General features: G+C 31.4%; 2 protein-coding genes and 1 long non-coding RNA gene across 8 annotated transcripts in view; 1 reads left to right on the top strand and 2 right to left on the bottom strand.

The window, feature by feature from the left end:
* The first annotated feature begins 1,890 nt into the window (after positions 1–1,890).
* On the top strand, positions 1,891–12,388 carry LOC123709619. 2 transcript variants are annotated; one of them, XM_045661064.1, is made up of 11 exons: positions 1,891–2,175; positions 2,242–2,451; positions 3,616–3,728; positions 4,006–4,126; positions 4,526–4,675; positions 5,278–5,395; positions 5,771–5,953; positions 7,227–7,314; positions 7,957–8,192; positions 8,594–9,911; positions 9,960–12,388. In XM_045661064.1, exons 1-11 carry the CDS (start codon positions 2,093–2,095, stop codon positions 12,308–12,310), a joined length of 4,971 nt encoding a protein of 1,656 aa, XP_045517020.1. In that variant the 5' UTR covers positions 1,891–2,092; the 3' UTR covers positions 12,311–12,388. The 2 variants fall into 2 exon arrangements, with proteins under 2 accessions (XP_045517020.1, XP_045517019.1); XM_045661063.1 differs by having other exon boundaries at positions 8,594–12,388.
* Positions 12,389–13,184: 796 nt separating this feature from the next.
* Positions 13,185–13,485, bottom strand: LOC123709895. The gene is made up of 3 exons (XR_006753773.1): positions 13,471–13,485; positions 13,272–13,392; positions 13,185–13,199 (listed from the first exon to the last, which is right to left on the bottom strand). It is a non-coding gene; the product is annotated as an uncharacterized LOC123709895 (long non-coding RNA).
* Positions 13,486–14,747: 1,262 nt separating this feature from the next.
* Positions 14,748–20,708, bottom strand: part of LOC123709597 (beta-glucuronidase) — a 35,735-nt gene continuing 29,774 nt past the window's right edge. For 4 of the 5 annotated variants that reach the window (XM_045661024.1, XM_045661026.1, XM_045661027.1 and 1 more), the window contains exons 12-13: positions 20,170–20,308; positions 18,039–19,854 (exon numbers count right to left, since the gene is read on the bottom strand). In XM_045661024.1, the coding sequence (XP_045516980.1) occupies positions 19,673–19,854; positions 20,170–20,308 (321 nt within the window). In that variant the 3' untranslated portion in view covers positions 18,039–19,672. Of the gene's footprint in view, positions 15,163–15,477; positions 15,617–15,841; positions 16,019–18,038; positions 19,855–20,169; positions 20,309–20,708 lie in introns of those variants that run through there. The other variant, XM_045661028.1, reaches the window with a different exon arrangement.

Below are 20,708 nucleotides of genomic sequence, written 5' to 3'. Positions count from 1 at the left end.
GAACGGAATGTGACACCCGAATTTATGCAATGACGTCACAGGTGATTCACCACACCGTAGCCTGATATACTTTATGGTCATCGGTTAGGGTGTATTTATACAAATAGCCATAAAACTTTTAGATTTTTTACATTTCAACATTAACATAATATTTAATGTATTTACAAACTCTTTAAATATAATATAATACACACATGTTACTTTAAATGTATGTTTATTCATTTCCAAATTGTCAAATATACACCTCTATCATATATGTAGCTGGAATCAGGTGTATGTGTTTTCCCGCCACAATATTCGTATAATTAATTTATATTATTAGGTGTGACTGTATCGAATAGTAATTGCCAAAACAGGCGGATGGCGTTCCGTCATTAGAAAGTGATGGCGGCACATCCGCAACGTACCGGAACTGAGATTTTGCGCGGCAGAATGTAATTACATCATAAAAGAATTCTGAATAATTATTGTTATAAATAATATTAATTAGCTACAATATAGTTGTACATGTTGTTGTTGAAACCCTTAGCTTTCATAATCTTACATACCATAAATGTAAAACAACTCTAAACCATTGGCTCGGTACACTTAACTACAACAAAACAGAAGCATTGTTAAATCATCTAATATAATTTTTTCCTTAATCCATCTTTTCATGCAACACGCGCACACATTTGTTTCGGCTTTCACAAACACATTACATAGTCATCATAATATATTCATATATTTGTTTATTTTTATTTATTTATTTTTTTTTTTTTTTTTTTTTAAACCAATTGTGTTGGTTGATTTAAAGAAGAGCGAAGCTTCCCTGTCACAGGTCTCTGACTTACTAGGGAGGCCTCTATCTGAATTGTATTGTACATGTATCTGAACAAATAAAGAATTTTGAATTTGAATTTGAATTTTGAAAATGAAATTCAAGCTCAAGATGTCATGACGGTGACAATAGGACACAAATAAGTAAACAGAAAAGAAAAAAAAAACGTAATTTGACTTACATATATGCAAATGGAATTACTGTAATTTCACTACTTTACCCACGCTAGAATTCTCTGAGTAGAGCTCTTGTAGTTGAGTTATATTTAATGTAAAAGTAGGTTTCAAATACTACATAACACAAACATCAAAATCGGTAGGCTGTTCGGCGGACAGAGAGGAAAAAGATCCAGTGAGGTTATTATGCCAACTGACACAATACGCTGTTAATTAACGATTTTTAAAACAATTTCAAATTATTTGTTAGTAATAAGAAACTACACAAATTATTATTATTTATTGTGTTAAATATTGATATTTAAAGAAAACCCGCCAAAACGGTTCTCTAGGCAAGATGGCGTCGCACGATAATATGATACGTCGCAGTTCCTTATGACGTACAAGACATGAAGTAAACATATTTTTTACGTGATATTTATTATTATTTTTAAATAACAAATAAACACAAATAATTACATTATATTATGTCGAAGCCAGTATTAGGATTCGAAAGGCACATTTCATATTATTGGGATCTTTTGAAATTAATGATTATAAACATATAATTTTACTCTGTAAAGCTTTTGAAAGCCTGCACACATAAACATTCTGCACGGAATATTTTTGATACTGGCAAGTCCATTCTTATTTCATATTAATAAGTATCAAAATTTATATAAAACCCACTCTCGAACTATAATGACGTTACCGTGTTGTTAACATAACAAAAATGGTAATTTAGCACTGCTGTGACTCAAATCCCACATCGGTTCACATTTTGAACAGGCTCAACTTTACCCTTTAGAAAATTAACCTGTGGTAAATCTATGTAGGATTATTATCGTTAAATTGACAACTAACGTTGGCATAGAATCTCTAAGCTCTTTCGGTAACTGTCATTTGTCAGGACCTTGTTCAAAAACATTGTTTGACATTTTTAAATAAATAATTGTTTGAATTAATGTGATTTAATAAGTTTTTAATGTGCAAATAATGTTGCTCTTACTCTAAAAATTTAAGTTCTAAAAACATGAAAGTTAAAGTTTGGCTCTTAAACAATTACCGTTGAAGTGTAGTATGAGGTTATAAGAACGTTTGAAACTTGTATACAAACATGGAGCAAGGAGATTTATTCCACAATAACCCTGGAAAACCTGATTCCGTTAATCCTGATGCCAGTAATAAATATTCGATAACGTAAGTATAAAATATGTTAATCATTTGCAAATTTTACACACTTTTTAAATTCATACTTCCTTCAAGGTGTTCCAATGTCCCTGAAGGCCTCTTTGATTCTTCAGCAGCAAAAAAGCACTTTAGCAAGTTTGGGAAAGTGCACAGAATTCGCCTTCTTCCTAAAAAACAAATATGCGTCGTAGAGTATGAACAAGAAATATCTGTGCAAAGAGCATTATTAAATGCAGGTGCTTTTGATGGCTTTATGTTTGACGTCACTCGGACGAAGGCAAGAATGTAAGAATTTCATTTTATTGCACTTAAACTACCACATTTTATATGAAAATATTTTGGTAGGTTGGTAAAACATACACATTATTTACGGTCATTTAGTGATATTTTAGTAGTTTATTGCTACTCCATACTTCCATAAATGCAACACATATGTATTAACTATTATAGAAATCTTTCTGTGACTAGATATTAAAAAAAAATATTTTCTCTAGGTTAATTATTTTATGTACATGTACAAGATATAAGCCATTTTAATGAATAGATCAGAAGCAGCTTAAATAACTGCAAAATTAAATCAGTATGATTATTGAGTAGATTAATTTACATGGTTTATTTTAGTAACCTAATACTATGTAGTTACTTTGCCTTCTTAAATATACTGTTTGTTGGCATCTCTCAATGGATCAATAGCTAATATTTCTTGTCAGTAATCATCATTCTTATATTCATAATACCCAGTAGATGTTTTAACAACAAACACATAAGGAGTAACAATAAAATTGTTTTTATTGTTATAATTTAATGGAAGACAAATTTAACTAAGTTAATTGTGTGCATAACTAAATATATTATAACATTAATAATAGCTGTGATTATATAAAATATTTTTCTAACACAATTAGAACAAGATGGTTCTATAATAATAAGGTCTTCTAAGGTTTGGTCACATACAGCTAAAGGTGCATTTTATTTTAGAATCAATACTGTACTGGGACATTGGTTGTCTATTAGTAGTGTACTGGTGCTTTATAAAAAAAAAATAGGCCCATCTAAAAACTTTCAAGTTTTTCTTGATTAGCTGCCTTAATAGACATGTAAAGTAGCTGTGAGAAAAGTGACTTTTTGTATATTGTCTTTGATGTCTCTTTTCTCTTAAAGCAATAATTAATTTTTCTAAGTATAATATTAAAAATGAACAGTGTCAAAAATGTTTCAAGTGTGTAAGCAAAAACAATATTGTATATGTAACAAGGTGTTGCTTACAATATTTTAGTACATCTAAATGAAAGTAATTTCTCTGTCACTCCTGTCTATAATAAATGAACTTATTATAAGGGTACTTAAACCTTCAACCTATAATATTTTTTTTTTAAAACATTGAGGGTATTTAAAATAATGTAGTGTTTGACTAAATATGTTGAGGAATGTGGTTTCTATGGATTACAGAAGAAGAAAAAGTAAGAGAGATGAGGATCCTGATTGGGTCCCAGACTCAGATGTAGAAGAAGAATTATCTGCAATGGGAGGAACTACAACATACAGAGTACCGAGACAAAAACGTAAGTAAAGCATACATTAACATTGTACTGAATTACACAACACTGAATTAAACAAATAGATAACATCATGAATAAGTTCTAAGTTATAGGGTCTAATAGACTTTATGTTGAAATTGCCATTGTGAAAATACTTTGATCAATTAAGTTGTTAGCTAATATTAAATGTAAAAGTGAGGTGGGTTTTGTAATTAAATATATATATATATATATGCTTTTAACACAATTTGATGCATTTTGTGTAAATGTAACTACAAGTGTATTTAATGCCATTTTGCAGCCATGGAAATTGATGTCCCAAAAAGATCCTTATCGCCAAAGAAGGCTCTGAGACCTGTTAAACAAATTATTATGAAGAAAAAGTTTGAAGGCCCAGTGAAACCTAGAGGAAAACCTTTACAGTAAGTTGTACTCCTATTTTTATACCACTCTTAATATCTTACAATATATAATCAAAAATATGATATAAGATTGGTTTTCAAATTGTTTTAATAGATTGAAACATCTTAAAGTATTTAAACTATCTTTTATTTTTTTACTACCTTACCTACTTGCTTATTCGATTTACAAATGATCATGAAACAAATACAGAAATCTGAGGCCCAGATCTAAAAAGGTTGTAGTGCCATTGATTTTTTTTAATATCCCTCTGTATAGCTGTCACAAAGGCAGTTAGGAGCAAAATAGATATCAATAAGCTTAGCTTAGCAATAAGGTAGCTTATGTGACTCATAGTGTCTGAATTAGACAGTTATTTGTTCACCTGATTTTAAATTCTGACTGTTGCTAAAATGATATAGGTCTGAAGTATTTGGTGGTGATGCACCAGTTATTGTGACAACACAAACCAGCCTTAGCACTACTGAAGCAGCTGCTGAGCTTCATCAACTCAGGTCTAGAGTTTCTTTGACACCTGATGAGAAGTGGAGGACCCTTGATGCTAGAGACAGGTAAATTCAAAGTTACACACTACAACTGTAGTTCTTTCTAATTAAATAATGATGAGTTGATTAAATATGGGCAGTTATCGATCTTCTGACAGTAAAAGTACCTTTGTATGTGGTAATTTTAACTTTTAAAATTTTATTGCTTTAAATCAATACCTATCATACTTATAATATGTCTACTACTTTAACATTTTCCTGAATCACTTAAGACTTACAAATCCATTTCTCCATTTCATCTTAGATTTCATTTCATTTTTCGTTTCATTAGATTAATAAAGAGTAAGTTAGAATGTACATAATATGTTATCGGTATTTGTTTTGTTAATAATCTCTAATGTATAAGATTATTCTACTGTACTCCCAGAATATTTACTTTTATATATTCCAGGCCAGGTATTGCCTTGAATTTGAACACTGTATGTAACTGAGAGTTATAGCCAGCCATAATAACATTAGATATTAGATTACCTGTATTAGATACAGGTTTACAGGTTTAATTAATACATTGCAGGTTTCTTTTTAACTACAATAGGGTCAAATATTTTTGATTAAGATAAATTACCTAGCCTCAATAAAAATTATTCATTTAAATTTAATTTTTTTAGAATACTAAGATCTTGGGGTGGTGCTGGGTCAAAGGTGAAAGTTGGTGGACCTACTATTGGCACTTGCCCTGATATGTGTCCGGAAAAGGAGTTATTGCATAGACAAGCTGAACATCAGGTTAGTAAAAAAAATATTTTAATGTCATAACACTGAATTATTAAAAAACATATATTATATAATCTGATTAATTTTTATTTTAACTTTTCTATACTTGAAACATACATTTTGAGATCGAATTATGTTTCATGACATGTAAATTAAATTAGTATCACTTGTAGTATGTTAGTTGTTGATGATTTATAATAAATTTTTAAAGTAATAAAAAAAAATAGTTCACCTATGATTGTTGTCCTATGGGTTTTACTCGTAATTAATTCACTTTTGAAGGTTTGATTCGCATAAATATTTTGTTAATAAACCAATATGATAAGTGTTGATTTGTTATCTAACAAGTACATCACACTGGTCTAGTTATTAACATTATTATTTTAGGTGATGACATTAGAAACCATAGTAGACTCTGATGGTCTACTGGAACCGTGGAGGGCGGTGAAACAGTACAGCCGTAGCTCTGCAGACCAGGAAATGCCAATGTGTTATGAATTGCGACCAGCCAAAGTACTTATGGCTACTTGTGCCTATCTACTCTGTGAGATTGCTGATACAACTAGACAGGTATTTATTATTTTAATAACATTATAGATACATTTATTTATTTATGTCATTAACCTATATATTTGGTATATATTGTACTAATTACACAAATATATATAGGTATATATAACTTGTATGTACATATTCATGAACAAGGGTCTTAATAAAAAGCAGTGCTGTTGTCAATAAGCATATCCGAGAGTCTTCAGCAAACAGTGGGGCTAAATTCACACTGCGCACTATATATTTTTTCCATATTGACTTGTATCTTTTAATGTGTTTATTGGTGTGTGTATTAATCAATGTTTCTTTCTATTATATTTCTCAAGAATTATTTTTAAACATGTTTTTTATGCGTCTTGATAACACAAAATATTTAAATTTAAGAAGAATGACACGAACTGTTTTTAAAACTATTGACCATCCTAGGACCGTTATAGGTGCAATCCTTGTTTGGGTACCTGAAACCCTTATAGGGTATGGAAACATTTATAATTACGTTTTATTGGTTTTTTTATTAAGACAAAAAGGTGATGCCGACATCCCATCTTCAAAGACAGCTGAACTTTAGTGTATCACACCGAAATAACAATAACAAATGAAATAATCATGGTGGAGTCTTGTTTTACCATCTTGTTAAACATTGATTAACAATCAACTCGCTGGCATTTGGTCAGACAGATAGTTAAACATTTTCGACGCTACTTTATTTAAATCAAAATGCTAGTGACTTGATTGAATATCGACATTTAATTAACTCTGTAGAGATTCAATTAACTTTCTGATTTAACTACTTTACTGCGACATATATACTTTTATCTGTTTTCGTATTTGTGTAGAATAAAGTTTGTTTATAATCGTATTCTGCGTTGAATAATTGCGGAACTTTTTCGAAAGACTCAAATTCACTTAGAGTACACATGGGTACCAAGTAAAGGTACCTCAAATCGCAATCTTCCCCTGAGCACTGTCAAATATGTCAAAAATGAATACGGGCCTAAAATTTCTACAAATATTTTACGGAAACGTGGTGCGTCTAGAAAACTCTTAGACAATTACGAATAAATTGTTTTGCTGGGAATCAAAAATATAATCACTCATCCTAAGTAGGACTGTTTAATTTTTTTTTAATAGAGCAGGCAAACGGCCAGAAGGCTCACCTGATGTTAAGTGATACCGCCGCCCATGGACACTCAATGTCAGAGGGCTCACGAGTGCGTTGCCGGCCTTTTAGTTTATACAAAATTAGTAATTAATGTTATATTTTTAAGTGATATATTATGATGTTTTCAAGGTGTCGTTGGCTGACTGGTTTCATTTCATGTGGGACCGGCTGAGAGGCATCCGGAAAGATATTACGCAACAGGCTCTGTGTTGTGCAGGTAGTAGTAGTGTAGTGGTAGTGAACATATTATATTAATTAGTTCATGGGTTTGAGTTTTATAAATAATATTAATTTATGTATTTCTAGAAAGGGTTTTAATTTCTTCAGTAAAACCTTAATATAAAGTATTACCCTTAAATACCAGCTTCTTCCTTTTGACCAAATTCAGCGAAGGGCTTGTCGAATTGTCAAACTCCAACATATTACTGATCGGCTTGATGCTCTCTCTCTACGCACAAAGATTGTGTCTCTTTGCGTATTCTACAAAGTGGAGATGGAGACTACTATGGAGAGTGTTTTCAAGAATTGTTTGGGCTGATCCCCTTGCCTCGTTTCAACACCGTACGAGCCGTATCAAATCAAAATTTCACCAGCATCACTTTGTTGGAAGTCATTCACGATCTGTTTCTCAAGACAATCTTTTGCGAACTAGGGAACTGTGGAATCGACTTCCAGTGGGGGTCTTCCCTGGGAGATACAACCTACAATTTAAGTAAAAGTATACTCCTGAAATTTGATTACAATTTTATATGTTATCAAATTTTAAATATAACGAAATTTCGATGTCATTTAGTATTATATTGGTTATAAAGTGTGGATACACTATATAGATACAGAGGTTTTTTTTATTTTTTTCCAGATTCAATATGTTTAGTAGAAATATGTGCCCGATTCCACGCCCACTGTGCTGCGCGATTAGCCGATCTTGAGCATACGCAGTTTGATCAAAAACTTAACACGGACAACTTAACCAAGTGTCTCCAAACTCTGAAACATATGTATTCTGATGTCCAGCCCCAATTTAAACCCAGAGAAGCTGAATTTAGAGGATACATAGCCCTTTTGAACCTTGGAGATGCTAATTTTTGGTGGGAGGTTCGTATATTCTTTTTAGATTAATTTCTTAAATTATTACCTGAATAATGTTATTTTGTAAAGATTTAAGTAACTTCCACCAGAGGCTAAAAAGTCGTGGGCATCAAAAATCCCAATATAATTTTTTAATACATTGAATCAATTATTTCTGTTTATTATCTTTTTAAAATTGATAATTCCTTATAAATATATATACATTAGATACATTGGTACAAGAATAGTAATAATACAATTTTTAATGTGACAAGCACTTACAGGCAAACATAACATAACATACAAAAAAAAAACATAAAAGCTAAGCGAAACTCGACTTCTAAGTACGCTCGCTCGCTTGTTTATCAGGAAATCTTCTAAAGACAAGATATAATTTTTTGTTGCTAACAAAAGATATCTTCTTCCAGATAAAACAGTTACCAGATGAAATACAGAGATCGGAGCCGATTATATTCGCTGTCAAAGTTTTCATGGCGCTAGATAACAATAACTATGTGAGATTCTTCCGGCTCGTCCGGGATGAAGCTACTTATCTTCAGGCATGCATACTGTTGCGATATTTTAACGATGTGCGAGCCAGAGGTCTAGCTAGAATCGTTAAGGCCTATGCACCTAGAGGAGGCTCCAAATACCCAGCAGAAGAATTAATGAACTCCCTCGCTTTTGAAACCATTGAAAGCATGAAATCCTTTGTGAACCATTATGGCCTTAGATTTTCCAAAGTGGATTCAGAACTTAATGTCATCCTAGATAGGAATCAGTTTATTGAAGACAGCGATCCATATCCTCTAGCTAGAGCTTTGAGTCTCATAGAAACTAAGAGGAGAAGTAATGTAGCTGATATTATTTCGGGTGGAAATATCCCTCAATATGACTATAAAAATCATACACTACACGCTAGTTTCACTTCTGATGGCAAAATTAAACTAGCGTCTTTAACAGCACAAGATCTACGCTATAATACCACAAACGATACAAATAAAGATATAGAATCTTTAAAATTGGAATTGCAGCGTCTGGCTGGAAATGGAAAAACATTTATGGACCCACCATTTGAAGTTAAAAAACCCAACTTTGTAAAACCCGCTGCCGTTACACCACCTAAACCATTAGTATTTAGCAATACAAATGGAGAAAAATCGTTTACGTTTCAACGAGCGGGCACAGTGGACGTTCCAGATAGTATTAAAAAGTCACCAGAAATCACAAATGGCGCCCAAAAACTGTTCACCTTTTCACCTCCTGAAAAAACTAATATGAACCGCAATAATTCAAATCTCTTTACTTCATCCAATAACAAAAACTTATTTTCATCAAGTCAATCTACACGTGGTAACGATGGTAAGAACTTGTTTAAGTCCACAGTTGGAGGGTCATTGTTTAATAAACTTTCTAAAGATGAAAATAAAACAGAAGCAAGCAAAAGTATATTTGCCAATGCAGCTAACACAAACTTTGCGAAAACAACAACTGAACCACAAAACATCTTCTCTAATGCTCAAAGTATATTCAGCAAATCTACAGATGTACCGCAAACGAATATTTTTGCAAAAGCACCTCTACAAACCCAACTAACGAATCCCTCAAGTGTTTTTAGAGGCTTTGCTAAACCTACGCAAAATGATAATCTTTTCAATAAAGATTTGTCCAACAATAAATTTGTTACTAATGGCGAAGCATCGAATTTATCTCCAGGAACATTGTTTAAACAGGCAAATGATCCCTTTTCTGCCCAAAACAAACTTTTTACAGTTTTACAAAGTAAAAATAAGGTTTCAGTTGCTAGTAATATTTTTAAGTCCGTGGAAACGCCTAAAAACAATGATATATATGAATTCAACGATGATTCAAATAATAAATCGCGAGATGAGCTCGAGGAGTTGGAAAATGAAAAGAAAAAGATAGAAGCGGCCATAAAGGAAGAAGAAATGAAAGAATTAGAAGAAAAGAGACGAATGGAATTGCAAGAAAAGCAAAAGGAAATGAAGCGTCTCGAAGAGGCACGAAAAAAAGAAGAGCTCAAAAAATTAGAAGAACAGCGTAAATTAGAAGAGCAGAAAAAACAAGCAGAACTAAAGAGGAAGTTAGAAGAGGAACACCAAGCCGAGTTAGATCGAAAAGCTAAAGAACTAGATAGAATTTTTAGGGAGAAAGTTGAAAAAGAATCTGAAATAGTCTCAGAAGAATTGGTAAATAAAGTGAATAGGGAAACTGTCAGTATTCTATTGAAAGAGGAAATGGATATTTTAAATAATATCATAACATACACGAAGAATATTACTGATGAGATGGTTGCTGAGTTATTAGATGAAATATGCACATATGAACTAAAAGCTGAACTTTTCCGAACCAAAAACCTAATGAAAAAATGGTTCAATGTTTGGAGAAACCACCTGTCAAGAAACTTGAGGAGAAGACATCTCTTAGAGGACACACCAGTTTGGTTACCAGATAAAACACCTTTTGAAGAAGCAAACTGTTTGAGACGGCTTTCTGAAAGGGCAACTTTAAGTCACATGAATGCAATTCATAGAGGTTATAAATTTAAGAATGAACCTAATGAAATTCCACCTCCTAAAACTTATGATCTTGTTGAAATAATAAGGTCACCATTACTAAAACGGATGAAGCAAATTAACTATCCTTATGATAAATGTTTCTTTTGGAAAATTACATTGGTTTCTCCAGGAACATGTAAGTGGTTTTGTAAAAAGATAAATATTCAGACGTGGTTATTGCATGCATTTAGGTCGAAAGATAATGGTGCAGAGGAAAATCTGATACACATTCAGAAACAATCTTGGAATAATTTAATGGATTTTGCTACATCTGTTACTTTAATAAATAGGGATAAACTTGAAATTAATGAAGATTCTCTTGAAGGTACAAATGGTGTTATATTTTATGTGAATAATGATGACTTAAATGTTCAGAACATAGAAAGTGTGCTAAAACAAAAACACCCCTATCATATTGTGCCCATTGCCATAATAACTACACCAATAAGTAATGCAATTATTCAAAATGATCTCGAAAATAAATTATCTGAATATGTAAGCAATAATGTTATATCAGATTTTAAAATATTTATCATTGAGCCAGCAAACATTGCGGTCTCTCTGGATAGTCTCACCAAAAGTGCATTGAAATGGTTAGCCAAGAGATGCCCAAAATCCCCACCCCTTGAAATTGATACACTGAAGTCAATTTGCCAACGATATCTTGGAAATGAGATATGGCATAGATTAAAATCAGATACTGATATCAGATTCAAAGATTTAATGAATGATATAAAGAAATTGGTACTTTATTACAACACCGCTATTGATAAATTAACTGAAGTTATTACTGATGAGGATTGGTTTAACTACCCAGGCTTTCCTATAGAATTTAAAAGTTATTTAGATTCTTCAGTGCCATGCCCAAAACCATATGAGTATATTCCTAATAGTTTAAGAAATTCTGAAAATACTAATGTGATAAAAAATATCATGCAAAATTTAAAACTGGTAAATCCAAGTTCCCCAATATGTCCTAAGAATACACTCCATATGCAGGAACAAGTTCGCCAATATTGTAATCAGATAGGTTGGTTTAAAAATCCTGAAACAGTTACTTGTAAAGTTCTATCCCTACTGCCAAACAACTGCTCTGAAGAATTACCAGTGGTACAATGTGATAATTTTATACAATTTTTTGAACAGTATAATTTGATAGACACAGTTAATATAATTGTGTATGAAAAAATAAGTATACTAAAAAAATTTGGTAAACAATTCACAATATATAAAAAGTCAGCCATGGAAGAGTTCCGCCAAATGAATTGGATGTATAATTCTGCGGTTCTTACCTCACTAAAACATAAGGCTGACTTGAGGGAAGATGAACTAGATTGGTTGTTGGCAGCTAAGAGGCGTAAAATTGATGATTCATATGAGTATCTCCAAATTGAAGAGAAAGATTGTAGTATGGTAGATGATACTATAAGGTCTGTTGATAGAAGCATTTCAAATTGTAATAATTACAAAAAGGTGGTGTCTGACCTTGAAATGCAACTTAATGAAGGTAAGAAAAAATCTGATAAATTGGAACAATTACTCAAAATGGCTCTTAATGATGTATAGCATAATTAATTTTATAAAACTTACAATACTTTTTGTTATTGTTATCAATTTTCTATGATTATAATGTAATATTTAAGAATGCAAACAATTAAATAATATTTTTTTAATAAATATATTATTATTATTAACTACCACCACCTCGGAGATTTTAATTTTATTTTATGGTGTGGTATTTAAACTATGTACTTATCAATAATTGTATCAAGTACACATTTATAACTTTACTTTGAAAAAGATCTCAACCATTTATCTTATACTATTAAATATTAGGTATACCTAGTTGATATGAGCATACTGATGATTCAATCTATTAATGTAAACTTTTGTAATATACTTTTGTATGTTAATAGATAATAATAACACAGTGGTCCTGCTTTATGGACCTAAGCATTTTCAGAACAATTCTCCATCATCAAACAATGTAAATATATTTTGTCAATTTTTATTTATAAACTATTTCTCCTGAATAACATTTAGACAAGCATCAACAAATTCTGTAAAAATAGGTTCTTGCATATATTTTTTCATCAAGATGTCAGGAAACTCAGAGCTATCCAATTCTTGCAAAATCTCTCTAACATGGGGATTTGCTAGGCAAGTCTTTAATTCCTTTGATTCTTCTGAAAATAAAATTTATTTCATAATGTATTTCATTTAGTAATTTATGAAGTATATGTGTGTCCAAATGCACCGTTAAAAGTTTCTTAATTGTAATAGATGTACTAAATTAAAAATTTGACTACCTAATAATTTAAACTTCTCTATTGGTACTGTGTCTTCTGTAGGAAACTCATAGTCCGGTTTATTTTTACATGGAGGCATTTCTTGTATTTCTGAAGGAGGCAAACATGGTTTTGCTTTGTGCAACTTACAACACTGTACCGAACAACTGTAATAATAATGTGAGATAATTATATATTTTAATGAATTTTGTAACACAAAAAAAGCTAAACTTTATAACCTACTATGGTTCACGACAAGTTGGACACTTATATTTTTGCTCGCCACCACACTGTATACAATTGTTTAATGTCATAATTAGAAATATAATATATATTCTTCGATTTAATATATAAATAAAACTGAAAAAGATATTTATTTAAAATAATTGATTGAGAAGATATTAATAAAATTAATTTGAAGAGTGTTTATTTACAAACATTTAGGAAAGCTATGGTACAACGATGCCAGCTGACTGCGGTCATTTAAGGTAACGTTAAAATCATTCACATGTTTTCTGACAATTAGCACAGACTGCACAAAATTACATAGACTAGATGTTATGGATGAGAATACAGCAAATGTCGTTTATTTCAGAGCTATTTTCATAGCATCATGTCATATGGTGTTATTTTGTAGTGCAAAAGAGGGCTATAAGAGCGATCTGTGGGTTCTCCCCCTCGGACTCAGTCCGAAGGAAGTTTAAGGAATTACATATTTTGACTTTGGCAAGTCATTTATGAGAATTTGTATGTGCGGAAAAATAAAGATATATTTTAAAGAATCGTAGCTTCCATAATTATTCTACTCGTAATAAAGACAAAATTAGCGCACCAACCACAAGGCTCCATAAAACGAGTAATTCTTTCCAAGTGTGTACGTTTTTTCAACAAAATCCCTAGTGAGATATAATTGTTGTCAATAAATAAATTTAAATCGTACATTTATGTAAAACTGTTTTCTAAGGCCTATTATAATATAAATGAATATATGCTTGGATATGAATTGCTCCAGTATAAAGAGGTAACGCGACTGATTCTGAATCTCGTCCTCGATTTGAGAACTGGCAGAAAATGTAAAATTAGAAGCATTTAATTTATATTGCTTTTTTGACGTTGATAAGTGTACATTGTTACCTATATGAATAAATGATTTTTGACTTTGACTTTATAGACTGTCTAACCAATATCTTAATATATATAAATCTCCTGTCACGATGTTTGTCCGCGATGGACTCCCAAACTACTAAACCGATTTTAAATTAAATTGGCACACCGTGAGCAGTCTGGTCCAACTTAAGATATAGGATAGCTTCGATCTTTAATTATAGTCGCAGTTTTATTTTATTGCAAATTATTTGTCTATAATTAATTGACAGTCACAATTATCTGTTAACTCCAAAAGATTCTAACTGATGTCGATACTTTTCGAATGGATTGAGTAAGAAATCAATAGATGGCACTGCTATGGTAAACCGACAAACGAGTCATATAAGCTACAATTCAATATCATGATTATCACGTGTTATTGAGGCTAAAGTATAAATTTAATTTATTTTGTAGTAAACGAAATACTGTGAAATTCAATTATTTCTACTTTTTTTTATTTTTTGGTGTTAGCATAGCATGTTACTTAGACCGAAGGGTAAATCAAATTCAAATTATAGTGACGATAATACAGTGAAATTATTCTTTCGTGTCACGGTATTAAGGCCAGCTAAAACCACATTAAGGAGAAACGAAGTTCGCGGGGGCAGCTAGTTGAATTATATAGAGCGTAAGCGTTATATTGTTATCCTTTAAAAAAATTTTAAGTACATAAAAATATAAGCTGATGAATTAGAATAATAGTTATTTTAATAAACATGTGTCACACAACGGTCTTATGAATACTTTATATATATAAAAAACTAATTGATTTCTAATAAAATGTTGCTTTTTTAAGATATAATCATAGTTCATTGTGGGAGTGGGTTGGTTCGACGTCACTTATATAATCGCCAACGAAGGGGGGAATTACGCCGTCTTCAGAAGCAAGAGCATGATAGCGAGCACGAAGATGATGCGCAGACGCTTTGGGTTGCCTTGATCTCGTGAAGATACCCTTTTTATTACCACCTACGCGGGTTATAACTGTAAAAATAGATAGATAATATATACATCTTATATTATAAATAGTCGAGTCTTCTAAACATCATCTGAGGCGAGTGGCAGAAAACTTAAAATGACCGGATCTATAACGACTACCGACTATTCAGCTAATATTTCATATATTTAATATGATTTACCAATGTAAAGATATTTAAAAAGAATCATCGATGACGCTTGTTTGTCTTAATCCCTATTATAAAATAGGGGAATTCAAAATAAACTAGTTTTTTATGTATAGATTAGACACGTATTCTTGACTTAAAATTGTGATAGATACGACTACAAAATAATACATACTTTGCGTAGTTTTAAAATCAGCAAAGTTCCAAATAAATTCTCCAGAGAAAAAGCCAGCATGCCGGAGTTTATCAAAGGCCTTGAAATGTTCTGACAGTAGCGCTACTTGATACTCTTCAGACCACACGTATTCAGGCATCTAAAATTTGATTAAGTTAAAAAACAATTATTTAGGTATATTATAAGCTAGAAACGTAACCTTTTTACAAACTACGTTATACCAACTATACAACATAAACTTTGCATGCGAAAGCAGGAGTAAAACTTTATTCAAGTTGTTAGTGAATAAAACCATGAGAAATAAAAAGTCCAAATTGTGTTTCTTGGCGGCGCCAATTAGTAACTAGCAAAAGATTCTCCTTACCAAATGCAGCCCTGCAATGGTATCAGCACCATACTCCGTCATAATGACTGGTTTATTATAGTCCTTATGCCACGCTGTTGCCTCCTCGACTACGTTGGCAGTTATCACCTCTAATATTCCCGTATCGTGGTACCAGGAGTTGTAACGATTAAAACAAATCACATCTAAATGTTGACCCTGAAATAGTTTAAATGAAGTTTAAAGAAGCGTTTTTATTTATTATAATTCCATTTTATCAGTTCTACCGTCTCGGTCATTCACTTCGTGAGGTGAAAACAAAGTGAGGCCGCCCTCTTGCACGGTGGGTTGACGTGCTTAAAGAAGTCGGCGGGGTAGATTGGAAAAAAATGCTCAAGATAGAGATTTCATGAGGTCCTTAAAAATATACAATTATTGTTAAATATATTTTATTTTCTTATTGATAAAAGCTTGCCAACGCTCGGCACACTGACACATTGGTAAAATAACTTATATTTATAAAAATGTTTATAGTAAAATTATTATTACAATCGCAAGTTAATAAAAAAAATTTGGGCGAGGAGATAGAATAGGAGAATAGGAGAGACAATAAATAGGACATCAATATGTTCAACGATTTATTATTTATTAGAAAATCAATATAAATCCGATTACACAAGTGTAGTTTCAACATTACATTATGATGAAATTACATGTATAAAAAATAATGGCCAACTAATTAAAAATAACAACAAAATAGTATATTTTTAAGTATTAGTAATTAGTAGTAGTAATTTATCAACTACTTACAATCCACAGCCTCCCAATAGTTATAATTAATATTTATTCTGAAGCATGGAATGGAAACAAATGGTTCATATAATTCAATTTGACTGGTTTTCGTTGTGTTTTTTAACAAAATACCAGAGATTTTCTATCAGGTTTAAATCCGGACTATTTGCTGGCCAGTCTCAGACGGATATACGCTGTTCGCTAAGGAAACATTTGCCGATATGACCCTAAACGGGTCATTGTCATGATGAAAGGTTCCAGGTTACAGGCAAATGATCGTCCGAGTAGGGAATCATTGTGTTTTCTAAGATATTTTGGTAAGGCTATTGATCCATTGAACCTTCAATCTTCCGAATGGATCCAACTCCACATCCAGAAAAGCACCCCCAAACTTTAATGTTACTGCCACCGTGCTTGACTACACTCCTTGTATATTTATAATTAAAAGCAATGTTTACAGGACGTCTAACATAGCGCTTTCCATCGATATATGAACAATAATCGAAGAAGAGAAGTGGTACCTTGCGAGAGATTCTTTCAAACAATTTAGCTTGCACTAATCTTCGGCGTATCAGTCTTGACGAGCTGTTTTTCGGGTGGAAGGCGAAAAAACTTTATTTTTAATATGTTTTAGCCTTTACTTGGGTCTTGTTTAGCAACACGAACGATTAGCGTATCTTTTCTGGGAGAGATTTTTCTTGGCCGAGCTTTTCTAGTAAAATTTTCAACAGTTCTATGCGATATATTATGACCGATAACATAAAAAAATTCTTAACCGAAGACTTTAAATGCTCAACTATTCTTCTGTACGAGCACTTATGATCTATTATATAAATTAACAATTATTTGTCTAGTTGACGCATCACAACTTTTATTTTTCTCATTTTCAACAAAATAAATATACATTAAATTTTGAATTGCCGCCAAAAAATATTAGTAAAGGCTAAGAAAGAAATGTTATTCAAAAAAAGAACGAGCTATAGCTCCATCTGTCTATCTATAGATCCTTTTTTAAAAACGATTCTAATTAGGCGTCTAAGCGGCCAGTAACAGAAAATAAACTCCTATATGCGTAAGACTCATTTGGTAATTAAAATTAAGCAATGTTTTATATTTTATGCAGCAAATAAAAAAATCATTAAGAGTTTTGTATTTGAGCGGTATATTATTGCATGATTGAATGTGTATATTTTTTACAAACATTTGTACGTTGAAGTTTTACTTTCTTTATTAATAAGAAGTGTTTTTACTCGTACTTATATGACCACCAATGTATATTTTTAAGCTCTTCGCGTGTTAATCGTATCGTATAACTTAACAAAGTTGTAATTTTTTTTTCAAACTTCGTCGGTTCAAGTCCATATCAACAAAATGGGGGATAGAATATAAAATAAAACAGTATATTTGTATAATTTATTTCACATTATATCTCTTTCAACATTCATCAGAGCACGAACATGTAATATCAATAACTAACTAGTTACGAGGTTACGAGGACGGATTAGTGGATGGAAAATTTTTTGTATTGTTTTTTAATGGTGATGCAATTTTAATAAGTAACAGGGTATGGGGGACGGGAAGCATTGATGCCCCACATCACTTCTGGATTCGCCTTTAAATATAAAGAACCTTTAACAAATATGCAGTTTAGTTCTAAAAACATAAAAGTTAATCATAGTAACAAAATAATATAATCCACTTTTATGTTATAGGTGGGTTAAAACTATAAATAGACTTAGATAATACCAGTTACAGTTAAATGCATTGCTAATTTGTACTTTTCAGCACAAACTCTAATATGTCATTGTTAGCTTAACGGTTTACATAATACGGTTTATAATCACAGCCGTACTCAGAGTCGTTAATTAAAAGATTACTGAAGAAACAACTTAATAAATTCAAACGAAATGTTAAATGTTCCGCGTAAACCATTGTTTTGATATTATGTAATTATAATTATTAATCTACCATTGAAGATAATTATATTGACAATTCTGAATAGGGCTGTTAGATTTAAAAAAATATCCTTAATCATAAAAGCGTAAAGGACTGTTTTAGTTAAAAGTTCTAGTTAGTTTTTAGTCTCTTTCTCAACTGTATTTATTGGAAAGAGAACAGAGCTTTTGTTTAAACAGTGTAATTTGACTGAATAAGTTTTATAAGGGGGTAAACAAATGGGACTTGATGTATTTAATATTGACACAAGTTTTTATGTAATTTATTAACGCAGTATAAGATAGGAAAACAGTTGTCCTGTCTTATTCTACATTATTAAGTCGTTTATATAATTGTGTATCTCGTTACTCGTAAACGTAATGTTTACATGTTACTTACTGAGGGTATTTCAATTATATTTATACTTAATCCTTTTCAGATAATGAATACTTTAAATGGCAGTATTAATGTTTATATTTCTAATCACCTCATCAAAATCACCAATATGTTAAATATTTTTAAAATTGTCTATGCACTATACTAATATTATAATAATTTATAGTGCTCGATGAAATATAAGTATGGATATAGTTCCTTCAATGTAAAGCTTTTGCGGCGTTAGGATCTCGTGATATCAGAACTCAATATTACACTCGCAATCATTATATAAAATTGTTTCATTATAACTTTGAACGAATGAACGGAATTAAGTCACCTTGTATTAAGGCACAATTTGCAATGAATAATATGCTTGGACAAACAGATGAGTTATTGTACTGATACAGTTTTTGGTGATGATTGGAATGTTATGTAAAATGTATTACAAAATTCTTTAATGATTTTTATATAGAAACCAAAAAAAAATTGTCGTGTATTTATAATAGAATCTTAGTAGTAAATTATAAAGTTACTTTTAAAAATTACTTTTTCACCGTTAAAAGCTTTGCTTTGTTCGTTTACTCAATGACTATTGTCTTGAGTTTTGAGTTACGTATGAAGTGTCTATACATTAGATCACTTCATTGGGTCAAAGCGCATCTGAAAATCTGTCAACAATTTAACCTTTTAATCTATATACAGCACATAGAAAAACAAAGTTTAAAATATGTCGAATGTAATTTATAGAGACTTATTATAATTTTTATTTTACAATTCCTCATGCGCCGGTGGTTTGTGATCACTGATGTAATACGCGATGTCCGGTGGCGGTGCGCCTGACTCCGCCGCTGCCAAAGAGTGGTATCTTGCGCGCAAGTGATGCGCAGACGCCTTAGGTTGCCTAGATCTTGTGAATATACCCTTCTTGTTCCCACCCACTCGAGTTATCGCTGCAAACAAAGACAAAACTTCCATTTGGTGAACTATTGCACTAAGCTAAAGAGTGTATCCTAGTTACTTCTTACGATTTAAGGTGAAAGGACTTTTTATTTGAAGAAAATATATACTTTAGAAGAAACTTAAATTATTGCTAATCAGCCACTGCCGTCCTCAGACTATTTTGCTTAGACTTGTACACAAGTATTAGGACAGGAAGAATTGTCTTCCTATCTTCATTTTAATTATATGTAATTTGTCAATAATATGTATTTGTCATTTAATAATAAATCAAGAAACAATACAGAATATTTGAAAATAATACATACTTTGTGTTGTTTTAAAATCTGCGAAGTTCCAAATAAATTCGCCGGCGAAAAATCCGACTCGCCGCAAACGATCAAACGCTTTAAAATGCTCCGACATCAACGCCACCTGGTATTCTTCGGACCAAACGTATTCAGGTATCTAGAAATTTAATCATGCGATATATCCCACATGCAATGGATTAATGGAATTATAGTAGCGTTGGCAAAAAAGTAATAATTTCAGTTTTAATCTTTACATTTGCTTGATTTTCTCTGCTTTGTTAAGTTAAGTGCTTTTTGTTACCGTTTCCTTTAATAAGCTGCCTGAAAGAGATCGCTTAGTAGCGATAACACTGTTGCAATATGTTTTTTAAAATTGATTATTTAATATTATTATTTAATTGTTGTGTAATAGAAATTAAAAATAAAAAAAAACGTGAAATTTTACTCTCGTTGTTGTTCAATAGTTATTAAATTAAAGAATGAGTAGTATAATGAATTTACATTATGTTAAATATTTTCTTGAAAGTATGTATTATAAAATTAGGATGTTTGTGTCA

This window comes from Pieris brassicae, chromosome 5, assembly GCF_905147105.1.
Source record: "Pieris brassicae chromosome 5, ilPieBrab1.1, whole genome shotgun sequence".
Taxonomy (NCBI): Eukaryota; Metazoa; Arthropoda; class Insecta; order Lepidoptera; family Pieridae; genus Pieris; species Pieris brassicae.
Note: the sequence above shows the minus strand (reverse complement) of the source record. Positions and strands in the feature narration are given on the sequence as shown.